This window comes from Heloderma suspectum, chromosome 8 (genome assembly GCF_057233095.1).
Source record: "Heloderma suspectum isolate Gila_16-S chromosome 8, 16-S_ref, whole genome shotgun sequence".
Lineage (NCBI taxonomy): Eukaryota > Metazoa > Chordata > Lepidosauria > Squamata > Helodermatidae > Heloderma > Heloderma suspectum.
The window spans coordinates 15,133,575-15,155,868 of NC_139465.1; the positions used below are offsets into that span (position 1 = coordinate 15,133,575).

At 44.4% G+C, this 22,294-nt stretch overlaps 1 protein-coding gene across 1 annotated transcript in view; it reads right to left on the reverse strand.

Annotated features, from left to right (window-relative positions):
- Nucleotides 1-22,294, reverse strand: part of NKD1 (NKD inhibitor of Wnt signaling pathway 1) — a 192,027-nt gene that overhangs the window by 25,139 nt on the left and 144,594 nt on the right. The window contains exons 5-6 of the mRNA XM_084812416.1: nucleotides 19,083-19,189; nucleotides 10,291-10,386 (exon numbers count right to left, since the gene is read on the reverse strand). Of these exons, the coding sequence (XP_084668542.1) occupies nucleotides 10,291-10,386; nucleotides 19,083-19,189 (203 nt within the window). The remainder of the gene's footprint in view (nucleotides 1-10,290; nucleotides 10,387-19,082; nucleotides 19,190-22,294) is intronic.

The window sequence follows — 22,294 nt, forward strand, 5'->3', positions numbered from 1 at the left end:
GCCAGGTTTTGTAGTTCTCCACATTACAGCGTGGAAAGTTATTTCCCCTCATGCTAAACGCCCCAAAATGGCTCCCACAACCCCACTGGACATCCTGTTTCAATAGTGACTGGATGCTAATTTATAATTTGCCATCGCACAAATTATGCTCCTGAGTACGCACTGCTATTGTTTCAGAAGAAGCACGTTGAAGATCTGAACTTGAAGTGCACAAAATAAGAGGAAAATAAGAGTTGTTGTTCAGTCGTTCAGTCGTGTCCGACTCTTCGTGACCCCATGGACCATAGCACGCCAGGCCTTCCTGTCCTGCGCTCTCTCCCGGAGTGTGCTCAAGTTCATATTCATTGCATCCGTGATGCTATCTAGCCATCTCATCCTCTGCCGTCCCCTTCTCCTTTTGCCTTCAGTCTTTCCCAGCATCAGGGTCTTTTCCAGGGAGTTTTCTCTTCGCATTAGGTGGCCAAAATATTGGAGCTTCAGCTTCATTATCTGTCCTTCCAATGAGCACTCAGGGTTGATTTCCTTTAGGATCCAGGGCACTCGTAAGAGTCTTCTCCAGCACCACAGTTCGAAAGCATCAATTCTTCGGCGCTCAGCCTTCCTTATAGTCCAGCTCTCACAGCCATACATTACTACTGGGAAAGGAAAATAAGAGAGAAGACCCCAAATGCCAAAAAGAGCCATCTCAAGAAAGCAATCAAAGCCAAATTAGGTTTAGAAAGCTCTTAAAAGAATATCCAAAGAGCCTCCTTTGCAGATAGAATTTGAGCTTTTTCACACAGAATGTGTTATTACAAAAGCAATCACTCTGGAGATATATATATATATATATTTATATATACACACACACACACACACACACACACATAAATACATACATATACACACACACACACATTTGCACACGCACCCTTCTTTAGAAGTTTTGGGTCACTGAAGTACAAGATGACATATTGTGCCTACATAAAACTTTTTACTTGTGTTTTCTCCCAGTCAATGATTTTGATGCTCTAAGCACCTTTTTCTATTGCTCTAAAACAATATTTATTTATTATATTTCTATACTATCCAATAGCCAAAGCTCTCTGGTTGGTACACAAAACAAAACTTAAAAGCATAAAATACAAAAAGGTAATAAAGAAACTAAAACATTTTAAACCACAGAAGAAAAGCTAAGTAAAAACCAAAATAAATGTCTTCAAGTGGTACAAAGATCTACACACTAATACAGTTTTTAAAACTGATGGACTAAAAAGCCTAGTAGAATAAAATGTCTTCACCTGAGAAAGGATCACAACGTAGGAGCAAGGTAAGCTTCTCTGGAGAGGTCCTGCCACAGCTAGGGTACCACAACTGAAAAGGCTCTCTCTTTAGTAGCCATCACCTTTCCTCCTTTGCCGGGGGCATCTGGAGATGGGCTTCTGAAGATTATCTTAGAGTCCAGGGAGGTATATATATGGAAGGAGATCTGGCCCCAAGCCCTTTAGAGCTTTGAAGGTTAATCCCAATGCTAAAAACAAGTGGCATGTAACTTTCCAGAATGCTTCACATTATCGTCAGACACAGTGGTACTGATTTCAAAAGGCTTATGAATGCCTCCTTACTTGGGTCACCTGTAGGCCACTAGACAAGGAAGCTTTATAAAAGTTGATCCACCACCACCACTCCCATTTAATCCAAATGACTAACAATGGTGACTAGTCATGATGGCTATATACTACCTCCAGTATCAGAGGTGGTATGCCTATGTACACCAACCAGATCTGGACCTGCTCAGCTTCAGAAAGGTTGAACCATCATGTACCTTAAGACTGTGTCCTGGGTCATGTGTAAGACTGCAGCATTCTTTATGGGCTAAAAACTGGTTTTGACCTGTATGTGATGCTGATTTCAAACAGTAAAGCAGTATATATGAATGCAGATAAAACAGTAATCACAGATACCTGCCAGTAACCCCCACCCACCCCAAAAAGCACAGCTCTCACGGGGTGCATCTTGATCAGTTCAAGGAGGGAAAAAGCATGAAGGGAAGCTGTAGCAAATTGAGTGTGTGCAATGCTCTATTGCAAGGATGGGCTATTTGCAGCCCCAAAGCCACGTACAGCCTAATTTCAAAAGCCCTCTGCAAGTGATCAGTTCAGACCCCTGGGAAGTGTGATCTGTCCCTGGCAGCCTGCTGGGAAGGGAGGAAGGGGTGGGGGAGATGGGGGTGTCAGAAAGCTTGCGAGAGAGAAACTCTTTCAGAAAGACAAAGAGGAAAGGGGTGTCAGAAAGAGAGAGAGAGAGAGAGGAATAGAGAAAAGGGGGTGTCAGAAAGAGAGGGAGAGAGAAAAGTGGGAGTCAGAAAGAGATAAGCGGTGTCAGAAAGAGAGAGAGAGAAGAAGGGGGTATCAGAAAGTGAGGGAGAGGGAAAAGTGGGTGTCAGAAAGAGAGAAATGGGGGTTGTCAGAAGGAGAGATGGTTCGTCTGCCCAGGTGACTGGTATTTACTCTGATCTGGAGGGGGTTGCACTCCCTGGTTGTGGGAAGCTCTCCCCAGAAAGGATTGCCTGGAGCTTAGTTTTGTTTATTTCAGTGCCTTCCCAGGCCTTTCAAGACCTTTTGACACCTCTTAAATCTTTTAGGCTACAACCCTATATGCACTTACATGGGAGGAAGCCCCAGTGAAATTGTGCTGTTCATCTTTTAAATTCTGTTTAAGCCTGCTGTTCTGTTGCTAAATGGTTGATCACTGTATTTTGATATTTTATCGATACTTTTAAGTTGCTTAGAAAATGCTATTATTGGGCAGCATATAAATGTGGTAAATAAATAAATGTTATCACCATCTGTTGCATTGAAAGGCACCGACTATATTTTGTTGCTTTGTAATTAAATCTGATGGTGGACAGCCTATAATTTGACAGAGATGGCAGGCCAGACCTTTGCTCCATGCCCATAAATATGATTGACTGACATAGTTAATCCCACTGGAAAGAATTTCAAAGAGCACCCTTGCTATTTCATTAGCTCAGCTATAAAGACAGGAGAGGAGCCAAAAGGAACATACATTTGCAAAGGTTTGTTTTGACACTCTGTTTAGAGAATAATTTGTTTTAGATTTTTTTTATCCCTTTCAAAAACGAGCATCCTTCTTTTAAAACAGCTAATCCCTGACATGAAACAAAGACGAGTTAAAAAAAATAAATTAGTGCAGGGATTCCAAAACCACTAAAATCAAAGGCTCACACACATGCATAGTTTCAATGTCAAGCAATGACTTAACATGAGTGAATGGCCCGTCCCACATAGGGACGTCGGAGAAATCTGCAACAGAACCAAATGAGTTCAGATTTTTATGAATCCGACCCACAGATTCCACAGCGGACCAGCTTTTCCTGTCGGGCAGATTCTGCAGACTTGCGGACCATTTTTCTAACCTTTGGGAATTCTGCACAAATTTCATCATGGAAAAATACACATAAAAAAAAAAAAACGGCCAAAAGTGCGCATTTCCCCCATAGGCTACAGCATGAAAATGTGCATCTGGGGAGGACTTTGTGCATTTTTGCATGTGTGGATTTGCAAAAATTAAGAAACTAAAAAAATCTCATTCCGTTGATAGGCAGAGAACGGAACAAAAGGCACCCGACAATCTGTGAAACACAGACATAATGGGTTTTACACGATCCGTACATCCCTAGTGCCAGATTGTTCAAGCATGGCTTTCCCCAAGCTGGCGCCCTCCAGATGCATTCAACTACAACTCCCATCATCCCCACCCAGTGTGGCCAGCACTTTTCCAATCAAAGGCATACATGCCTCCGGACATTAAGCGTACAGCAATCCAGTGGTGCGCCTGCATGCAAGAAGCAAGCCTGCTGATGCGGTCAGTCCTGGATGAGAAAAGGTCTTTGGATCTGGTACTGAATCTGGCAGATCACATTCAGGTCACCAGGGAATTGTTCATCTCAATGGAGGCTGGTGACTCCAATGTCAGTGGTTTCAGTTAGAACCAGTCAGAACTCTAATGGGGTTATCCAAGGTGCTTCCAGCTCTACAGTTCTGACTGAAACCCGGAGTGAATTCACTGCCCCACTGACATCGGAGCCATGAGCCTCCACTGTTTCATCTCTCAAATATACCTGAAACCTGCAGCCAATGAATTGGTGGGTCTGCTGGAAATCACTCCCCCCTCTCCCCGACCGCTGCTTCTTGGCCCACATTGTCCCCTTAGGATTGTCAGGTCACAACACCGTAGTGACAATAGGAAGCAGATTTCTCTGGTCTGGGACTACCACTAGCAACCCTTGTCTCCCCATGGCTCTAGGGCTGGCCTGAGATGTAACCGCCCCCCCTCCCCAAGCAAGGTGCCATCTGGTAGCTCCTGACATCACTGCCCTCACTGGGAGGTCCACCAGTGGCAGTGGGCAGCCCCAGCAAACAGCTGTCCTCTCCCCATTTTAAATATCCCCAAATGCCCCAAAATAGCATTGCTCCGGGGCACCATGGGGCATTTAAGATGTCAGGTTGCAGGGCCGGCAAGAGGGTAGGCATGGCTGGGCACCTGCGAAGGGCCCAAACCCCAGCAGGGGCCCACTGACACGAGTCCCCTGGACTTGCTCCTCCTCATCACCTTTGCAACCTGCTTGTTCACCTGCCTTTCGCTCTGGCCCAGACAACAGTGGTGGTGACAAGGAGGAATGGTTGATGCCATTGTCTACTTGCTCACTGGCTCTGGTAGCAAGGATGAGGAGCAACAGCAGCTGGTGACCCTGGCGGTGAGAAGGTAGACTCACTGAGAGATGGGGCCCATTTAGGGATATCAAAGAAATCCGCACCAGATTCACATAACTTTGGATTTCTATGAATCCTACACACAGATTCTGCAGTGAACTGGCTTTTTCCACATCGCGCAGACTCCGTGGACTTGAGGACTGTTTGCTTGCTTCCCAGAACTGTACACAAATTTAGTCGTAGAAAAATACGAAAGTAGCTTGAAAATACACTAATATATTGTTGTTGTTGTTGTTCAGTCGTTCAGTCGTGTCCGACTCTTCGTGACCCCATGGACCATAGCACGCCAGGCCTTCCTGTCCTGCGCTCTCTCCCGGAGCGTGCTCAAGTTCATATTCATTGCATCCGTGATGCTATCTAGCCATCTCATCCTCTGCCGTCCCCTTCTCCTTTTGCCTTCAGTCTTTCCCAGCATCAGGGTCTTTTCCAGGGAGTTTTCTCTTCGCATTAGGTGGCCAAAATATTGGAGCTTCAGCTTCATTATCTGTCCTTCCAATGAGCACTCAGGGTTGATTTCCTGTAGGATGGACTGATTTGACCTCCTTGCAGTCCAGGGCACTCGTAAGAGTCTTCTCCAGCACCACAGTTCGAAAGCATCAATTCTTCGGTGCTCAGCCTTCCTTATAGTCCAGCTCTCACAGCCATACATTACTACTGGGAAAACCATAGCTTTGATTAGACGGACCTTTGTCGGCAAGGTGATGTCTCTGCTTCTTACTATGCTGTCTAGGTTGGCCATAGCTTTCCTCCCAAGGAGCAAGCGTCTTTTAATTTCATGGCTACAGTCACCGTCTGCGGTGATCTTGGAACCCAAGAAAGTAAAATCTGTCACTGCTTCCATTTCTTCCCCTTCTATATGCCAGGAAGTGATGGGGCCAGATGCCATGATCTTAGTTTTTTTAATGTTCAGTTTCAAACCAGCTTTTGCACTCTCCTCTTTCACCCTCAACAAGAGGCTCTTTAGATCCTCTTCGCTTTCTGCCATTAGGGTGGTATCGTCTGCATATCGGAGGTTGTTGATAATTCTCCCAGCAATCTTAATTCCGACCTCTGATTCATCCAACCTGGCATTTCTCATGATGTACTCTGCATATAAGTTAAATAAGCAGGGTGACAATATGCAGCCTTGTCGTACTCCTTTCCCAATTTTGAACCAATCGGTTGTTCCATGTCTGGTTCTGACTGTTGCTTCTTGACCCTCGTACAGGTTTCTCAGGAGACAGGTAAGGTGGTCTGGTACTCCCATCACTTTCAGAATTTGCCACAGTTTGTTGTGATCCACACAATCAAAGGCTTTAGCGTAGTCAATGAAGCAGAAATAGACGTTGCTTTCTCCATGATGCAGCGAATGTTGGCGATTTGATCTCTAGTTCCTCTGCCTCTTCTAAACCCAGCTTGTACTTCCGGTAATTCTCGGTTCGCATACTGCTGAAGCCTAGCTTGCAGGATTTTGAGCATCACCTTGCTGGCATGTGAAATGAGCGCAATTGTGCGGTAGTTTGAACACTCTTTGGCGTTGCCCTTCTTTGGAATTGGAATGTAAACTGACCTTTTCCAGTCTTGCGGCCATTGTTGAGTGTTCCAAATGTGTTGGCATATTGAGTGCAGCACTTTAACAGCATCATCTTTTAGGATTTTAAATAGCTCGGCTGGAATACAGTCATCTCCGCTAGCTTTGTTGTTACTAATGCTTCCTAAGGCCCACTTGACTTCACTCTCTAGGATGTCCGGCTCAAGTTCAGTGACCGCACTATCATGGCTATCAGGGACATTCAGATCTTTCCTGTATAGTTCTTCTGTGTATTCTTGCCACCTCTTCTTAATCTCATCTGCTTCTGTTAGGTCCCTGCCTTCTTTGTCCTTGATCATGCCCGTCTTTGCACAAAACGTTCCCTTGAGATCTCCAATTTTCTTGAAGAGATCTCTAGTCTTTCCCATTCTGTTGTTTTCCTCGATTTCTTTGCATTGTTCATTTAAGAAGGCCTTCTTGTCTCTCCTTGCTATTCTCTGGAACTCTGCATTCAGTTGGGTATATCTTCCCCTTTCTCCCTTGCTTTTCGCTTCCCTTCTTTCGTGAGCTACTTGTAAAGCCTCATCAGACAGCCACTTGGCTTTCTTGCATTTCTTTTTCTTTGGGATGGATTTCGTTGCTGCCTCCTGAACAATGTTACGGACCTCCGTCCATAGTTCCTCAGGCACTCTGTCTATCAGGTCTAATCCCTGAAATCTATTCCTCACCTCCACTGTATATTCATCAGGGATATGATTTAGGTCATACCTGAACGGTTTAGTGGTTTTCCCGACGTTCTTCAATTTAAGCCGAAATTTTGCAAGAAGCAGCTCATGATCTGAGCCACAGTCAGCTCCAGGTCTTGTTTTTACTGACTGTATAGAGCTTCTCCATCTTTGGCTGCAAAGGACATAATCAATCTGCTTTCGATATTGACCATCTGGTGATGTCCATGTGTAGAGTCGCCTCTTGTGCTGTTGGAAAAGAGTGTTTGCTATGATCAGCATGTTCTCTTGGCAAAACTCTATTAGCTTTTGTCCTGCTTCATTTTGTACACCAAGGCCATGCCTGCCTGTTATCCCGGTGATTTCTTGACTTCCTACTTTAGCATTCCAATCCCCTATGATGAAGAGGACATCTTTTTTTGGTGTTAGTTCTAGAAGGTGTTGTAGGTCTTCATAGAACCGATCAACCTCAGCTTCTTCGGCCTCAGTGGTTGGGGCATAGACTTGAATTACTGTGATGTTGAATGGTTTGCCTTGGATTCGTACTGAGATCATTCTGTCATTTTTAAGATTGTACCCCAGTACTGCTTTTCCCACCCTTTTGTTGACTATGAGTGCTACTCCATTTCTTCTAAGGGATTCTTGCCCACAATAGTAGATATGATGGTCACCTGAATTAAATTCGCCCATGCCTGTCCATTTTAGTTCGCTGATTCCCAAGATGTCGATGTTCAATCTTGCCATCTCATGTTTGACCACCTCCAGCTTACCTTGATTCATTGATCTGACATTCCAGGTTCCTAAACAATATTGTTCTTTACAGCATCGGATTTTCTTTTCACCACCAGACACATCCACAGCTGAGTGTCCTTTCGGCTTTGGCCCAGCCGCTTCACTCTTTCTGGCGCTACTTGGAAATACCCTCTGCTCTTCCCCAGTAGCGTATTGGACACCTTCCGACCTGAGGGGCTCATCTTCCGGCGTCATCTCGTTTAGCCTTGTGATACATTCCATGGGGTTTTCTTGGCAAGAATACTGGAGTGGGTTGCCATTTCCTTCTCCAGTGGACCACATTTTGTAAGAACTCTCTGCCATGACCTGTCCGTCTTGGGTGGCCCTTCATGGCATAGCTTATGGCTTCATTGAGTTACGCAAGCCCCTTCACCACAACAAGGCAGTGATCCATGAAGGGGACACTAATATATACAGATGTATATACACTATATAAAAAGATGTATATACACTAATATATACATCTTTCCAAAACACATTTTATAAATCTCTGATTTCTCTTCAGCCAGTGCTGCGTAGCAATCTCTCTCTCTCTCTCTGTGTGTGTGTGTGTGTGCGCGTGCCCTCTGCTCACTGGTTGTACACTGAGCTAAGCAAAATATGCAAAATATTATGTGCCAGCAAAGGTTCCATAAATTGTGGTGAACCTTTTGCATACTTTTCCAAATTGGGGGGGGGGGGAATCCAACTCGGTCAATGAACGGATGATGGAGCAAAAGACGCCTGCAAAACACAGATGGAATGGATTTAACAAAACCCATACATCGCTAGGCCCATTGAGGGTGTCTTGTCCAAGGGCCCTCAGAAACCTGGAGCCAGCACTGGGGGGTAATTTCCCAGACTAACTTCCCATTGCCAGGTGGTGAGCCCAGGAACAGATGGATGGGCAGATGGATGGGGCCCAGCAATAGTACCAGTGAGTGCCTGGGCCCCAACAGAGTATGTCAAAGGTGGGCCATGGACAGAAGTCTGAGGCTGGCCTGAAGCCAGGAAGCAATATGTGTGGAGCCAGCCTGGGGAAGGACTGAAGAGCAAGCTAGAAATCAGGACTGAAGAATAAAAAATAATACCGGAACACACCAGAGCTCAAGAAGACCTTGCTCAAGCAAGGCCCGAATGGAATAGGAAACCCTCTTATACTCCTTATACTCCTTCCTGTCCTGGAGGATCCAATCACCAGCCTGGGTGGGAGAAATCAATCCTGACATTACTTCACTAGGAAGCTGCCACCTGAAGTTCAAAGGTTCACCACACAGGAGAGCTGCACACAGATCCAGACTGAGTGCTTCCAACAGGCATTTCTTCACTTCCTCCCTTGAGTGTCCATTTCCTTCCTGTCACTAATGGGCAGCGGCAGTCCTACTTTGGTTTCAACTCTTTGTCATTGGCCTCACTGCAGTGGCAAACCTGTATCTGGCCAGTAGCTGTTCATTCCAACTGAGAAGGGAGCGAAAACTCCCTGCAGTGCAAGTTTTCTTGGTGCAAGGGATTCTCTTTCTTTGGAGGAGCATTTCATCATGTCAGCCCCCATCTGTAGTCTGACCACGTCACTGCACACCATTTTAATGCTTCCTTGACCCACCTTTACAGTTCACAGCATCTTAAAGAGTCTCACAGCCAAAACATTTTTTTGAAAAAAGAGTAACCAACAATTGTGGAAAAAGTAAGAAATAGCACAGCGACAAAACTGTCCTAAAAAGCAAAGACAAACAAGGGAGGGGGAAAGGAACAGTGGCAGATCAAGCAAAAGTTAGGCCATAGGCCTGCTGGAATAAAGAACTATTCGGGTGGTGTCAAAACACATAGGACCCAAGTAGATCTCCCAGCACAAGGAGCTCGACATTTTGGGTGCTACTATGGAGAAGGCCCTCTGTCATCAAAAAAAATTCACTGCTATGTATATTCTGCACAAGCTGAAATGTCCAGACACTCTTCAAGGGTAGATCTACATAGAGTATGTTGGTAATCCAGTCTAGATGTATCTTGGGCATGTGTAACTGTGGGCAGATCCATTTCTTCGACTAAGCCACTGTTTTCTCAAGTTCCTGCTTTTTACACCATCAGATCTCACTTTTTTTATTCACCTGATCTCTTGACCAGCCTCCCTAGCAATTCTTACTTCCCACCACTCCCCATAATATAGGCCGCTTCTGAGTTTAAATGGCATAAAGTTTCTTCCATGTTCCCATGCCAACTTGCCCCAATTGTCGGAGCAGCTAAACCAGCCTTCCCCAATCTTGCACCCTCCAGATGTGTTGAATTGCAGCTCCCATAATTCCCAGCCAGCATAGAATGGGGGCACGAAATAAACTGGGAAACTTCCTCATATTGGGGAAGGCGGAGCTAAACATTCTGCAGCATCACAGCAGCTTAACCAATCAGTGTCAAGAGGCTTCACCGTCCCAAGAGCAATACAATGCAGACTATACAAACCGCTCCCCTTGTCAGCAAACACCACACGTGGATCTGGAAGCTAAACTTCGCTCACCTCACGCGTGACTCTGCCATTGTTGTCGAAGTCATAAAGTGTGAAGGTCCATTCTTGCCTGTTGTCTTCCTCAACGGACACATCACATTGCAATTCCTAAGGAACATGCAAAGAGCAACTGATTACCTAAAGCAAAAGTCCTATTTGCAGAGGAGGCTAACTTCCCCTTTAAAATAAATTTTAAAATTAAGACAACAGTTGCTTTTTAAAGGGAAAACTATGTATTTCGTTATGTATTTCTACGCCCCGTGCCCTTTGGCCTCTCAAGGCAGCTCACGGTAAAGATCACAGAAACAATACCAAGAACAAAAATAACACCAGCGCAAACAAGAAGATGGTGGTGGAAGAAGGAGATGTCTCAGTTCAATCTATGCAAGCAGTCTATGCTTGCTGATTGGCTAACCACACATACACATACACACAGCCCTACACATGGGCTGCTGATGTCAGTGACGGTGTCTGGCCAGTGAGCAACCATGCACTTGCACAATACAGATTGAGTTGTCCCCTGCATCCACTGCCACAACCTGGAAGCTGGTAAGGAAGGTAATTTCCCCCCTTGATTACCCTGCAGCAGCATCTGGCGGTTCCAACTAGTCACCCTTTTCACTGGCTGCTGATGAATAAAACCATTTCACAACAGTCAATTCAATGTTCATAAAATCAGCACCAACATTAACACCTGAATGATACACAGAAATCTCACCCCCGCCCACACACCCACACACAGTGGAAAGACTTTCTGAAAAGCAAAGATCAGGTCACTTCCTTGGACCCCAAAGGAATTTGAGCCTGGCAGACCTTTTAAAGAAGGGAGTTCCACAGAGAAAGAGCCACCATCAAAAAGGCCCTGCTCCTCCAAGATGGCAACTTCACCTCTGAGGATAAGCAGGGCTGCCAACTTTTGATTGCAAAGCTTCTCTCACCTGGGCAGAACCAGGGGCTAAGGCAGGGTCAGGTTGGGGGGGAGGGCAGGGCTACACACAGAAACACTTGTCAGACTAGAGCAAACCTCACCATTGCCGCCGCCACCTCACTTCAGCACCACTCATTTTGGCCTGCCTCATCTCTACAGACGTTGATGCAGGAGAGGAGATTTGCTTTGAAGGAAACTTCCACACAGACCTAGCAGTGGCAGGTGCCACAGCAGGTGAAAAAGGTGCTGCGACTGAAACCTGGGTCCTTTTGCTTGTGTGCATTGGCTACACAGCTGGAACCAGTGTGGAGCTGAAAGTTTGAGGTTTTGAACTATTGGCTCATTTTTATTTTCATTTTTGTGGGGCAAAAAAAGTAGGTGATACTCGGAAGAGAGATCTCAACTAGGGGAAAGATTTTTTTCAAACTTTTCTCTCTCCACCATCACCTGTTTGGCTTTTTGCTGCTGCCTGTGGCATTCATACAACCGCCTGCCCCAAAACCGACAAAATGCCCCTTCTACTTTCACCGCTTGCGAAGATGGAGGCATTTTGTCTCGTGCACCCTTAATGAAAATGATGCAGCCGTTATCATCATCATCAATATCATCATTATTTTAAAAAAAATTTTTTTACACATTTCCAGGTTTCCTTAAAGAAAAAAGAAAAAAGAATCTGGCTGAAGAAGGTTAAGAAGGGTCCAGCTGGATCAGACCAAAGTCCCTCTAGTCTAGCATCCTGTTTCTGACAGTGGTCAGCCAGATGCCCATTGGACATCAGGGCATGGTGCCAACATTGCTCCCCAGAACAAGGTTTGGGTTTTTACACCAAGTCCATCATCCTACCCCAGAAATTGGCCCACAGGCTAAAACCAAGAAAAACAACAACAACAACAACAACAACGGGCGAGCCAGTTTGGTTCCCCATCCCAGTTGGTTGGCAACCCTTAAGAGTAACAATGTTTGGATGCCATTTTCCCCCTATTCTTTTGGACAGGAGAGGAAAGGCATTCAACAGTGCTCCTTGCCTAATCCCCATGGGCTAAGACTCTCGGAGAATTTGAAACATTTTTGGTTGCATTGAGCAAGAAGAAGGAACTATGTGAAAGCTACTTACAAAAATGTTTGGAAATATAATGCAAGATCCTCCAATTAGAGAGAGAGAGGGAGACAGACGTGGTGTAGGCACAAGAAAAACCTCTGCTTAATTCAAGGAGAAAAAGTGAGACACTCGCAGCATGAGATAGTATAAAGTCGAAACAGAGGTGACCATTAATACAAAATAGACCCATGGTATAAACCTGTATCTGGGGGGAAAAAAAACACCTTTTCACAACACAGGTTTTAAAGGTAATATTAATTCCATTTCTTCCTCATTAAAGTCTGCTGAAGGAGAACCCAATTTGAAATGAATTTAAAAAAAAAAATCTTGCCAACCAGGGCTGCTTTATGCAATTGTGCAAGAGCTGATTTATGGTGAAAGCATTAAAGAGCTTTCGAGCACAGTAACCTGGATACATCCTAACAGTGCAATCCAGAGCATTGAAAAGAGGAGTGGGCAACTGTAGGAAATTCTGCTCCCTGGACAACCCCCCCCCTTCCAGGCTGCACTCTGCACTCCCTAGCGCTAAAAGGGTTAAATTGAGCTTGTTTACAAGCTTAACTAACCCCTTTAATCACTCTGCAGCAGATAAAAAAAGAAGTCCACCATCAAATTAGGTTGTGCAATCGGGGGGTGGTCAGGACCGCTTGTGGGTCGTGGGCATATGTTCCCCACCCCTTCTCTAAAACCATGGCCATTAATAGAATATAGTTTGTACAAACTGTTAATGAGAAAGAATGGACATTTCTGCACCAATCGGTTCTAATTTTCCATACCAAGAACTGTAACTAGATTCAGGAAATAAACAAAAACAAATGATTATTTCAAAAGAATGCTTGACTGTGATAAACCCAGTCCCATGCAGAGTGCAGCCTGCAAAAGGGGTGTGTGTCCGTGTCCGGGGAATGAAAGTGGCCTCCTGGCCTTCCTGCAGTTGTAGGAAGTCCACTCCACTTTTAGACGCTCTGGACTGCACTGTTAGGATGTATCCAGGTTGCTGTGTTCTAACGCCCTTTAATGCCTTCACCATAAATCAACCAGCCAGAATGTTGCTCCTCAAATATTCTTCCAACCATTGTAACCATTAAGAATCAGAGGGACCACCTTTCTTCACCTCAGTGAACTGAACTAGATCTCCAGCCTGTGAGCTGGGAGTTCCTCACGCCAGCACCGTCTCCTTTATGAAGAGCAACAATGCTCCACAGCTCTCAATGCTCAGCACCTGCTGTGCGAGCCAGGCAGGGGAGAGAGATGTGCCAAGGCAGCATGCGTGAGACCTAAAGACATTTCCCTTTTATGCTTATGTTCTGATTTAGACAATGAAACTTGCATTTTCAGTCTACAATAGAGATATGACTCTCATCAGAGCCAGCTCAGAATTAAGGGAAAGCCTGTAGCTCAGCGAGTACAGCCAGCTGTTTGCATTCAGAAAGTCCAAGGCTCAATCCTCAGCATCTCCAAGCAATGCTAGGAAAGACCCCTGTGTGAAATGGGGAGCTGCTGCCAGGGATGTCGAACCTCTTTCAGCCCACGGGCCAAATTCAATTTGAAGACCCTCCTGGAGGCTGCATTCCAGTGGTGGGCAGGGCCAAACGCAAGAGGGGATGAGGTCAAAATATCAAAAATATGCAAAATACCAGCATATTTTAGCTTAAAACTCTCGCTGCAAGTAAAATACACCAAACGATTGGTGATCGGGGGCGGGACCATCAGGGGAAACCCAGAAGGCCGGATTTGGCCCATAAGCCTGAGGTTGTTCACCCCTGCTGTAGACAATACTGGGCTAGATGGACCAGTCTGACTCAGTATAGGACAGCTGCCTACATTCCTAGTAGGCAGCTGTCACCACCTGCCTTACTTCTAGGCTGGCCTTGTGTCCTAATTTACAGAGGACAGCCCTCTGTTTTGGAGATCTGGCTGAAAACATTGCTCTCATTAGAAGTGTCCTCTATCTGAAGGGCTGTCCAGTTCAAGTCTGGGTTAAAAATAAAGAACCATAAGAAAGGAGAGCAGGGGCCTTGATCTTGGTGCCCATCAGCACTTAGCACCTGGACAGGAGACTGAGCAGGCACATGGGTCACCTGGTCACAGTCTTCCGTGCTAGGGTGAGATGTATGATATTTCTGTTTAAATTATAGTAATGATTTCCAAATTTGCATCTATACATATAAATTAGCACAGGTAAATTTTATGCAGATCTCTTTTGTCCTCTTTTGGGGTGATGAGTTTCCTCTTTTTTGGCAAAAAGTTGCCACCTGACTTATTTTGGATGACAGAAGAACAGAGCATCCAAAACCAGTTGTAACAACCAGGCAGGTTCATGCGGGAGCAGTCCAAATAGTGCATTTCAAATCTTTGAATGGCTCCTCAGATGTAATCTCAGAAAGCCTTATTACAGCCTTATAAGGTACACTGGTATTAGTGTAGTCCATATGGCAAACAGTCCATATTTTATGAAAGAAGCCAAGGCAGGGCGGTACTTGCTTGCCCTAAGGCCACCAGGCAATTACACAGCCAAGGTGCAATTTGAACCAGGGTCTTCCCAGTTCTCTGTCTTAGTTGCTATGCTGCACCCAGATCCCTGGAAGTAAATGGGGGAAAGCTTGCACAAATCCATCTGCTGGACCATTTCCTCCACTCCCATCTTTCCTTCTCTCGAGGCTCACATGATCGGAGTCAGCAAGAGTCACAACACAAGCCATAGAGGCAATTAAAGGAAAAGTTGTTGCACGCAAGTTAAATAAACAGCTCCAAATAGCTTTGGCATGATGGGAACTCAGAAATACCTGCTTGATCTGCTGACTTGAAACCAATTCCCTGCAGCAGTTAACGGTAAAGCCCCCTGTTCCCCGCAGAGTTCAAAGGCAGCCTTCTCTTAGCTATAACAAGCCCGGGCTGAAAGCTGCCAAAGTACCCCTGCACTCTCCACAGTAGAAACGGAGTTTCGTATTACACAGACATTCCCAGCACCTTTAAAAGCCAAGGCACATCCACCACCTTAGATTTAGACCTCTCCTGTCTCAACAGTCATATTTCAGATTCTTTTGTACCCGGGTCATAAAACAAAAGCGTTTACCATTCTCTTAGCCCCTAGCTTACACGGTTCGGAAGCTTTGATTTGAAATAGAAGTGGCTGCGTGTGTGTGAATATCTCAGTAATATCTGATTCTTTGCCACATAGGTAGAGTTTTCCCTGCCCTGCACCACTTAAAACACAAGAGGTTTTTTGGGGTGAAGATATGCCACCCTGTGTTAAATTAGTAACTTGCTCATATGCCTTTGTTAAATATGGAGTCCTGTACCAAATGCACACCTTCGTAGGATGCCCATGGCTAACTGGAAGAAAACCCACTCACATCTTGGGTCTTTACAGACACAGAATTCCACCAAATTTGGTAGCAAAACTGCTGGTGTGGGCGTCCATTTGGATTCCTTCCTGACATTTCTTCAGTGGTGCAGGGGTATAACGCATTTGGGAACTCGAATCAGGGGCTCTGGTTTTAAGGTCCAAGCACCATACTCCCTGCACCACCAAGGCAGATCTCAGGTGGAGGCAGCTATTGACCTAGTCTTAGTGTCCTACAGCACCACCCATGTGATGATCATAGAGGGGTCCTGCAGCTCAGCTGCCCAGCCAAATCAGGTGATCTGGGCCTGGCTGGCATTGCATAACTGTTGCTTCAGGCTTGGTCCCTCAGTCTGAGCAAAAAGAGTTGCTCCTCTAGATCTTCCTGAGCCTTGTCTTCCTGGGGACAACTGTGTTTTGGAATCTGTGTTTTTTGTACCTGGCTTTTACTCTTCCAACTGATCATTTTCAGGCCTGGGCCTTCTTAGTTGTAATCCTAATGAGCACACACCTTCTCAGAAAGTTCATTTCCCCCCATTTTTTTCAAAGATGGTACACCTGAGCTGAAACGACTCACAGTTTTTCCAGGAATATTTTCAGCCATGTCAAAAATATGGCCAGCCCTTTTTGGCGGTCTTTCAGCACCTCTTGCAACAAAAAAGTTCTGTCATTCTTTTACATTATCCTCACTGGCCCCTGTCAATTTCATCACATAGCCACACATGACTGACTACGTAGTGTTCTATCATCCTGCTCACTGCATGATCCCTGATTGGTTGGGATCGCCCATATGACTCATTAAAGAAGGAGAAACACGCAGCAACTAGGGCGTGGGGAGAGGAAATTGCACTGAAGGCAGAGCAGCTGCTCCCAAGGGAAATGATGGTGCCAAACAAGACAGAAAAAAGTTGAACACCTGCTCAATCTAAGTGTTTCTCTGGAAAAATCTGTAACCCTCTGAAATCTGCTAGTTTTGACCCAAAAATGGAAACTGGAGAATATCTGGAACACCTATAGCTAATGACGACAGGAATATATTTCTTGGTAAACTGGTGATGCATGGTTTACCATCTACCCAGAGATAATGTCCCAGGGCATAGTCTGAAGGTACATGAGGCAGCCACCTTGCTGAAGCTAAGCAGGTTTGGGTCTGGTCAGTGCTTGGGGAGAGACCACCTGGGAACCACATGTAGCCACCTTGAGTTCCATAATGGAAGAAAGGTGGGATATAAATGGAATGAATGAATGAATGAATGAATGAAACACACGCTGTTTGAAGAACATCTGCATGCCTGGTTCTCTCTTCATAAGAAAAGCGTGCCAATGATGCACAATGTCTGGCTGTTTTAGGACGGTTATAAGTCTACAAGGAAATAGGCCAACAGACTCATTCCCAATAAGACCTTTTCTTCCTCACCACCATCTAATCAGATGGATTTCCAGTGCGGCTAGGTCAAGGTCAGGTCACTCTGGAGGCCCAGAGATGAAAGACTTTCCACATGCATCTTTTCTACCAGGAGGTTTATGACCTTAAAAAAGAGAGGGGAATAGCAGACTACAGAGAGAAGCAAAACAAAACAACAGCACACATGCAGACACAAAAACATATGGCAGAAAAACAAAAAAGTAAATGTAAAAAGGTAGGAAATGCTAAGGGTTCCAGACATATGGTTCATGATATGTGGGACTGACCTGGAATAGGTTTTGATCCCTTGGGGTAGATGTTAACATTCTTCATTTCCCATCTCCTAGCACCAACACATCCTGGGGATATCAGACAGCCACAACTCCTCCTTATCTAACATAGCTTATCCCATCCCCACCCCTGTCAATTCCAATAGGTATTCCATGCTGTAGACGCTGAGCAACCAAACTGGGGGTTGGGAAGTCCTGGGTTCAAATCTTGCCATGAACTCATCACATGGCATTAGGTAAGACATGCTCTCCCACAGCCTCTGTTCTCCTCCCACTGTAGAATGGGGATAATAAAGAGCTCTGTGCCACAGTTTTACCTGCTGTTTTCCTTAATTGCTGACAGAATTTCATTTCATTGATTTAGGCTGCAATCCTGTACACACTTACCTGGGAGTAAGCCCCATTGAACACAGAGGCACTTACATCTCAGTAAACATGCATAGAACTGCGCTGCTAATTGGTATTATCATCATAATCATTAACAACAACAGTTATGGTTTAAAGTGTATATAAACATTATAAATATTAATAATTAAAAAGATGCTTAGAGAATTGTTGTAAGGATTTCAGCACCGAAAAGGCACTATGTAAATGCTTGATTTAGTATTATTGTATTATATGATCACCATCACCCTACTTCACTAAGTCGTGGGTGAAGACAAAATGCTGTTCTGTGGGGAAATATACTTTGCTTAAACTTGGAGGTGTCCAGGTCTCACATACTTAGTGGTAAAGCTATAGGAGAACAAAGCTTAAGAAAAACATTCCTTATCCTGTCAAGGATGTCTCACCATTTGATCGATTAGCCCAGGGGTCCCCATTTGGAATTTTGCAAGAGTGTTGTGGATGCTCTCACAAAATGGCTACCATAGCTGGGGGTGGGCACTTCCCCATTCACAAAATTGGCTGGCATGGTAGGCACCACTGGTCACAAAACACTCATTTTCCAGAAGGCAAACTGGCGAGACAAAAAGAAAAGTAACTCGCCCAAGAACATTAAGTACAAGGCACAGGTGGGAGGTCTGAGATCCAAAACACAAAACCACTCCTTTGAATCCACAGTTTTCTGCTCCAACATTCATTTTACAGAAGGCAAACTGATGAGACTCAGAGAGAGGTAACTTGGCCAAGAAACTGAGTATAGGGAACCAGTGGGGTCTGATGTTCACATATTTCTACCCATAAACCACCCAGAGAGCTTCGGCTATTGGGCGGTATACAAATGAAATGAATAAATAAATAAATAAAGCACAACAAAAGACCCATTTCACAGAAGGTAAAATACCAATTTCTCTCTCTGTTTCTGTCTGTCTGTCTGTCTGTCTCTCTCTCTCTCACACACACACATGCACACACAGCAAAAAAAACAAAGTGGCAAAACACACCCTACAGACAAATCTGCCAAAACACAGATCACACACACATACACGGTTCTCAGGATGACTAATAGGACACATCCTTGTGCTTGGGTAGAGTTGGAGTTGATGCTGGCTAAGAGGTGTGATCCTGAATGGGGCTGGAGGAAACTCCACATCATATAAGCCCATAGGGAGTCTCCCAACAACACACACTCACACAGGTAAGCATGGTCCAGCTAGGTTAGTATTATTTTGAGATTCTTCTCCTTCTGGGCATGCTTTTCTCCAGGTGCAATCAACTAAACCTTTTGGCATGAAAATTACCTATCTTTGGGCATTTCAGTGATATACTACCCTAGGAATAAATAACATCCTTACTTCAAATTTTAGCTGCTTCTTGGCATTTGAACGTGTGTCAGTCTCCTTTTCCATTTTCTTTTCATCGCTGCTGCAAACTCCATCTGTCTTCTCCGGAGGCAAAGCCACTGGGAGTGAGAAATAGAAAAATATATCAGAAGAAAATTCTAGAAGAAGTTGCTTTTAGTCACCTGACACATTGGACACCTCATTATAAAAAAAAAAAACCTGCAGTATGCAGTTATTTGAACTTGAAACTTGATTCTCAACTAATTTTGTACAAAAATATATGGTTTAATACTTCAGCATGAGCTTCCACAGAAAGACCTACTCTACCGTCATTGGTTTAATGTTCAAAAATCAGTTTGAATGATAACAAAATACTGTGGCCACTATAACAATGCCCTCTAGATGATAAGGCACCTAGAGATGAAAAGAAAACACACAAAGAAGAAATAAAAAGGTACAGTGAATTAATGAAGGAGGAGAGCCTCGAAAACTGGAGCACTCATCTCAGACAGAGCAGCTGTTATCTCATGTATGTGTAACATTACTGATGTTTTAACCATGGTTAGGAGATCAGGACAACTTTATGGGCTCACACATTCCTTCCCCCTTCCATTTTCAGTGCCAACCATAGTGCTGTAGTCCTGTTAACACTAAAAAAGGATAGCTCAAATGACAGTTTACAAAACTGCTTCTAACCATGGTTGCACACTGGTTTAAAGCTAACCGTGCTTAGCATTAAAGTTGGCACCTATGTAATGTTGTGCCATGCTTAGCTCTGAAAATGGAAGGAAAGATGGAATTCAGATTTTTTAAAATAAACATTTTAATTCATTATGACATAACAGCATATTATAACAGTGCAAATGTTTATCCACTTTAACAACAGTATTTTCCAAGGCATAAATATAATCTCTCCAAAAATAAATAAAGCATGCCATTTATTGTGAAATTTACGCTGTTGATTCCAGTCAGTTCTGGATTTGATACTGGTGATAATCTTTTCCATAACTGCGATGTCGCACAACTTACATAACCAATTTTCAACTGTTGCAATATTTACATCTTTCCAAAGTCTACCCCAATCTTAGCCACCACCAATGAAAGCTGAATTAAAATCATGATACTCGCAGGCCACATTTTATGTTCTATGTCCTAAATGGAGTGCAGAACCTCAGGCCTCGGGGCCAAATCTGGTCTTCCAAAGGTCTACATCTAAATCCCTAATGGGATCTGAGCTAGCAGTGACTGACAAAGAAAGAGATCTTGGTGTTGTGGTGGACAGCTGGATGGAAATTTCGACCCAGTGTGCAGCCGCTGTAAAAAAGGCAAACTCCATGTTTGGCATAATTCCAAAAGGAATTGGTAATAAAACCTCCAATATCATACTATCCTTATACAAATCTATGGTGCAACCACACTTAGAATACAATGTGTACTGGTCACCACACCTAAAAAAAGATATTGTAGAGCTGGAAAAAGCTCAGAAAAGGGCAACTAAAAAGATCGAGGGGCTGGAGCAACTTCCCTATGAGGGAAGGTTTCAGCAGCTGGGATTGTTTAGCTTGGAAAACTGGAGGGTAAGGGGAGACATGATAGAGGTGTACAAAATTATGCACGGTGCGTAGAATGTGGATAGGGAGACATTTTTCTCCCTCTCCCACAGTAGTAGAAGCTGGGGTCATCCCATGAAGCTGACTGGGGGAGATTCAGGACAGATAAAAAGAAGGACTTCTTCACACAATGTATAGTTAAACTACGGAATTCACTTCCAGAACATATAGTGATGGACACCAATTTGGATGGCTTTAAAAGTGGTTGGACAAATGCCTGGAGGAGGAGGCTATCAATGGCTACTAGTCTTGATGGCTATGTGCTACCTCCAAAACCAGAGGCAGTGGGCCTATGTACACCAGTTGCTGGGGAACATGGGCAGGAGGGTGCTGTCGCACTAATGTCCAGATTGTGGGTTTACTATGGGCAGCTGGTTGGCCACTGTGTGAACATAATACTGGACTAGATGGACCTTGGTCTGATCCACCATGGCTCTTATGTTCTTATCTCCCCCAGAAAGCCATGCCCCCTTCTCTTGGTCCCACCCCCTTTCCCCCAACCACTGATCTTTTGGTGGTTTCCTGGCTTTTGTGCATTTTTCCCCAATTCTAAAATGTTGAACTACATCTCCTAAGGTTTAGTTACTGGCAGCAAGAGATTTAAACTAAAGTATGCTGGTATTTTTTGGTTTGGGAGCAATGGCCCCTTTTACCTTTGGCCCTATCCACCACTGGAATGTGGCCCCCAAGAGCTTCTCTGAAATGGAATCTGGCCCTTGGGCTGAAAGAGGTTCTGCATCCCTGTCCTAAAAGAATCCCTCTGGTGCATCTGGCAATGAGTGATCTGATAAATACTGACAGTGTGTAAAATATCTGACCCAATATTTTCTCAAAGGGAAGGAAGGAATTTAATCACAAGAGATGAGGCGAGAGGGCAAGGAGACCAAAGGTACACGGGCTACTCTTATAATGCCATCCTATGCATTTTTATTTCGAAGCCCCACTGTGTTCAGCGGGTTTACTCCCTAGTAAGTATGTTTAGGATAGCCATGGTCTCCTAACCATAGAGGTCAAGAACATTATACCTCAGTTCAGATGATCATATCTCAGCTTAGTAAATTGAGATGTGAATGAGCCTTTTGCCTGCACATCCCATCATGGTGCACCTGAATGCAATGTGAAAGTCATCAGCTAACCATAGCTTCTAATTTTTTTCTGAATTGGGAAACTATGGTTACCAGCTTCAGAACAAGACACAGTCTTAAATAGGGATGTATGAGAACGTCATTCCATTTCATAAATCATGCAGATATGTCCCCTTTGCAATCTCAAACATGAGCAGGAGGGCAATTCTTGAAAAATCTTCTGAACTTGCATTCACATTCGAAATTGCACAACTGCGCACTTGTGCAAGTGTGCATCCCACCCCCCAAATCCTCATCTTCACACTTTAGCCTATGGACGGAAAGTGCACATTTTAAGTGCACATCTTTAAAAATGTGCTCTTTTCCCAATCAAAAATATGCACTTTTCCCAATCAAAAATGCACATTTTTTCCAACTGTTACAAATGATGTGAACTGACCTTCAAGGAAGAATTTGGAGAACCTCAACAAGCTCAAATATCGCATGGCTGCCCATCCCTAGTCTTAAACCATTTTCAACCCATTTCAAA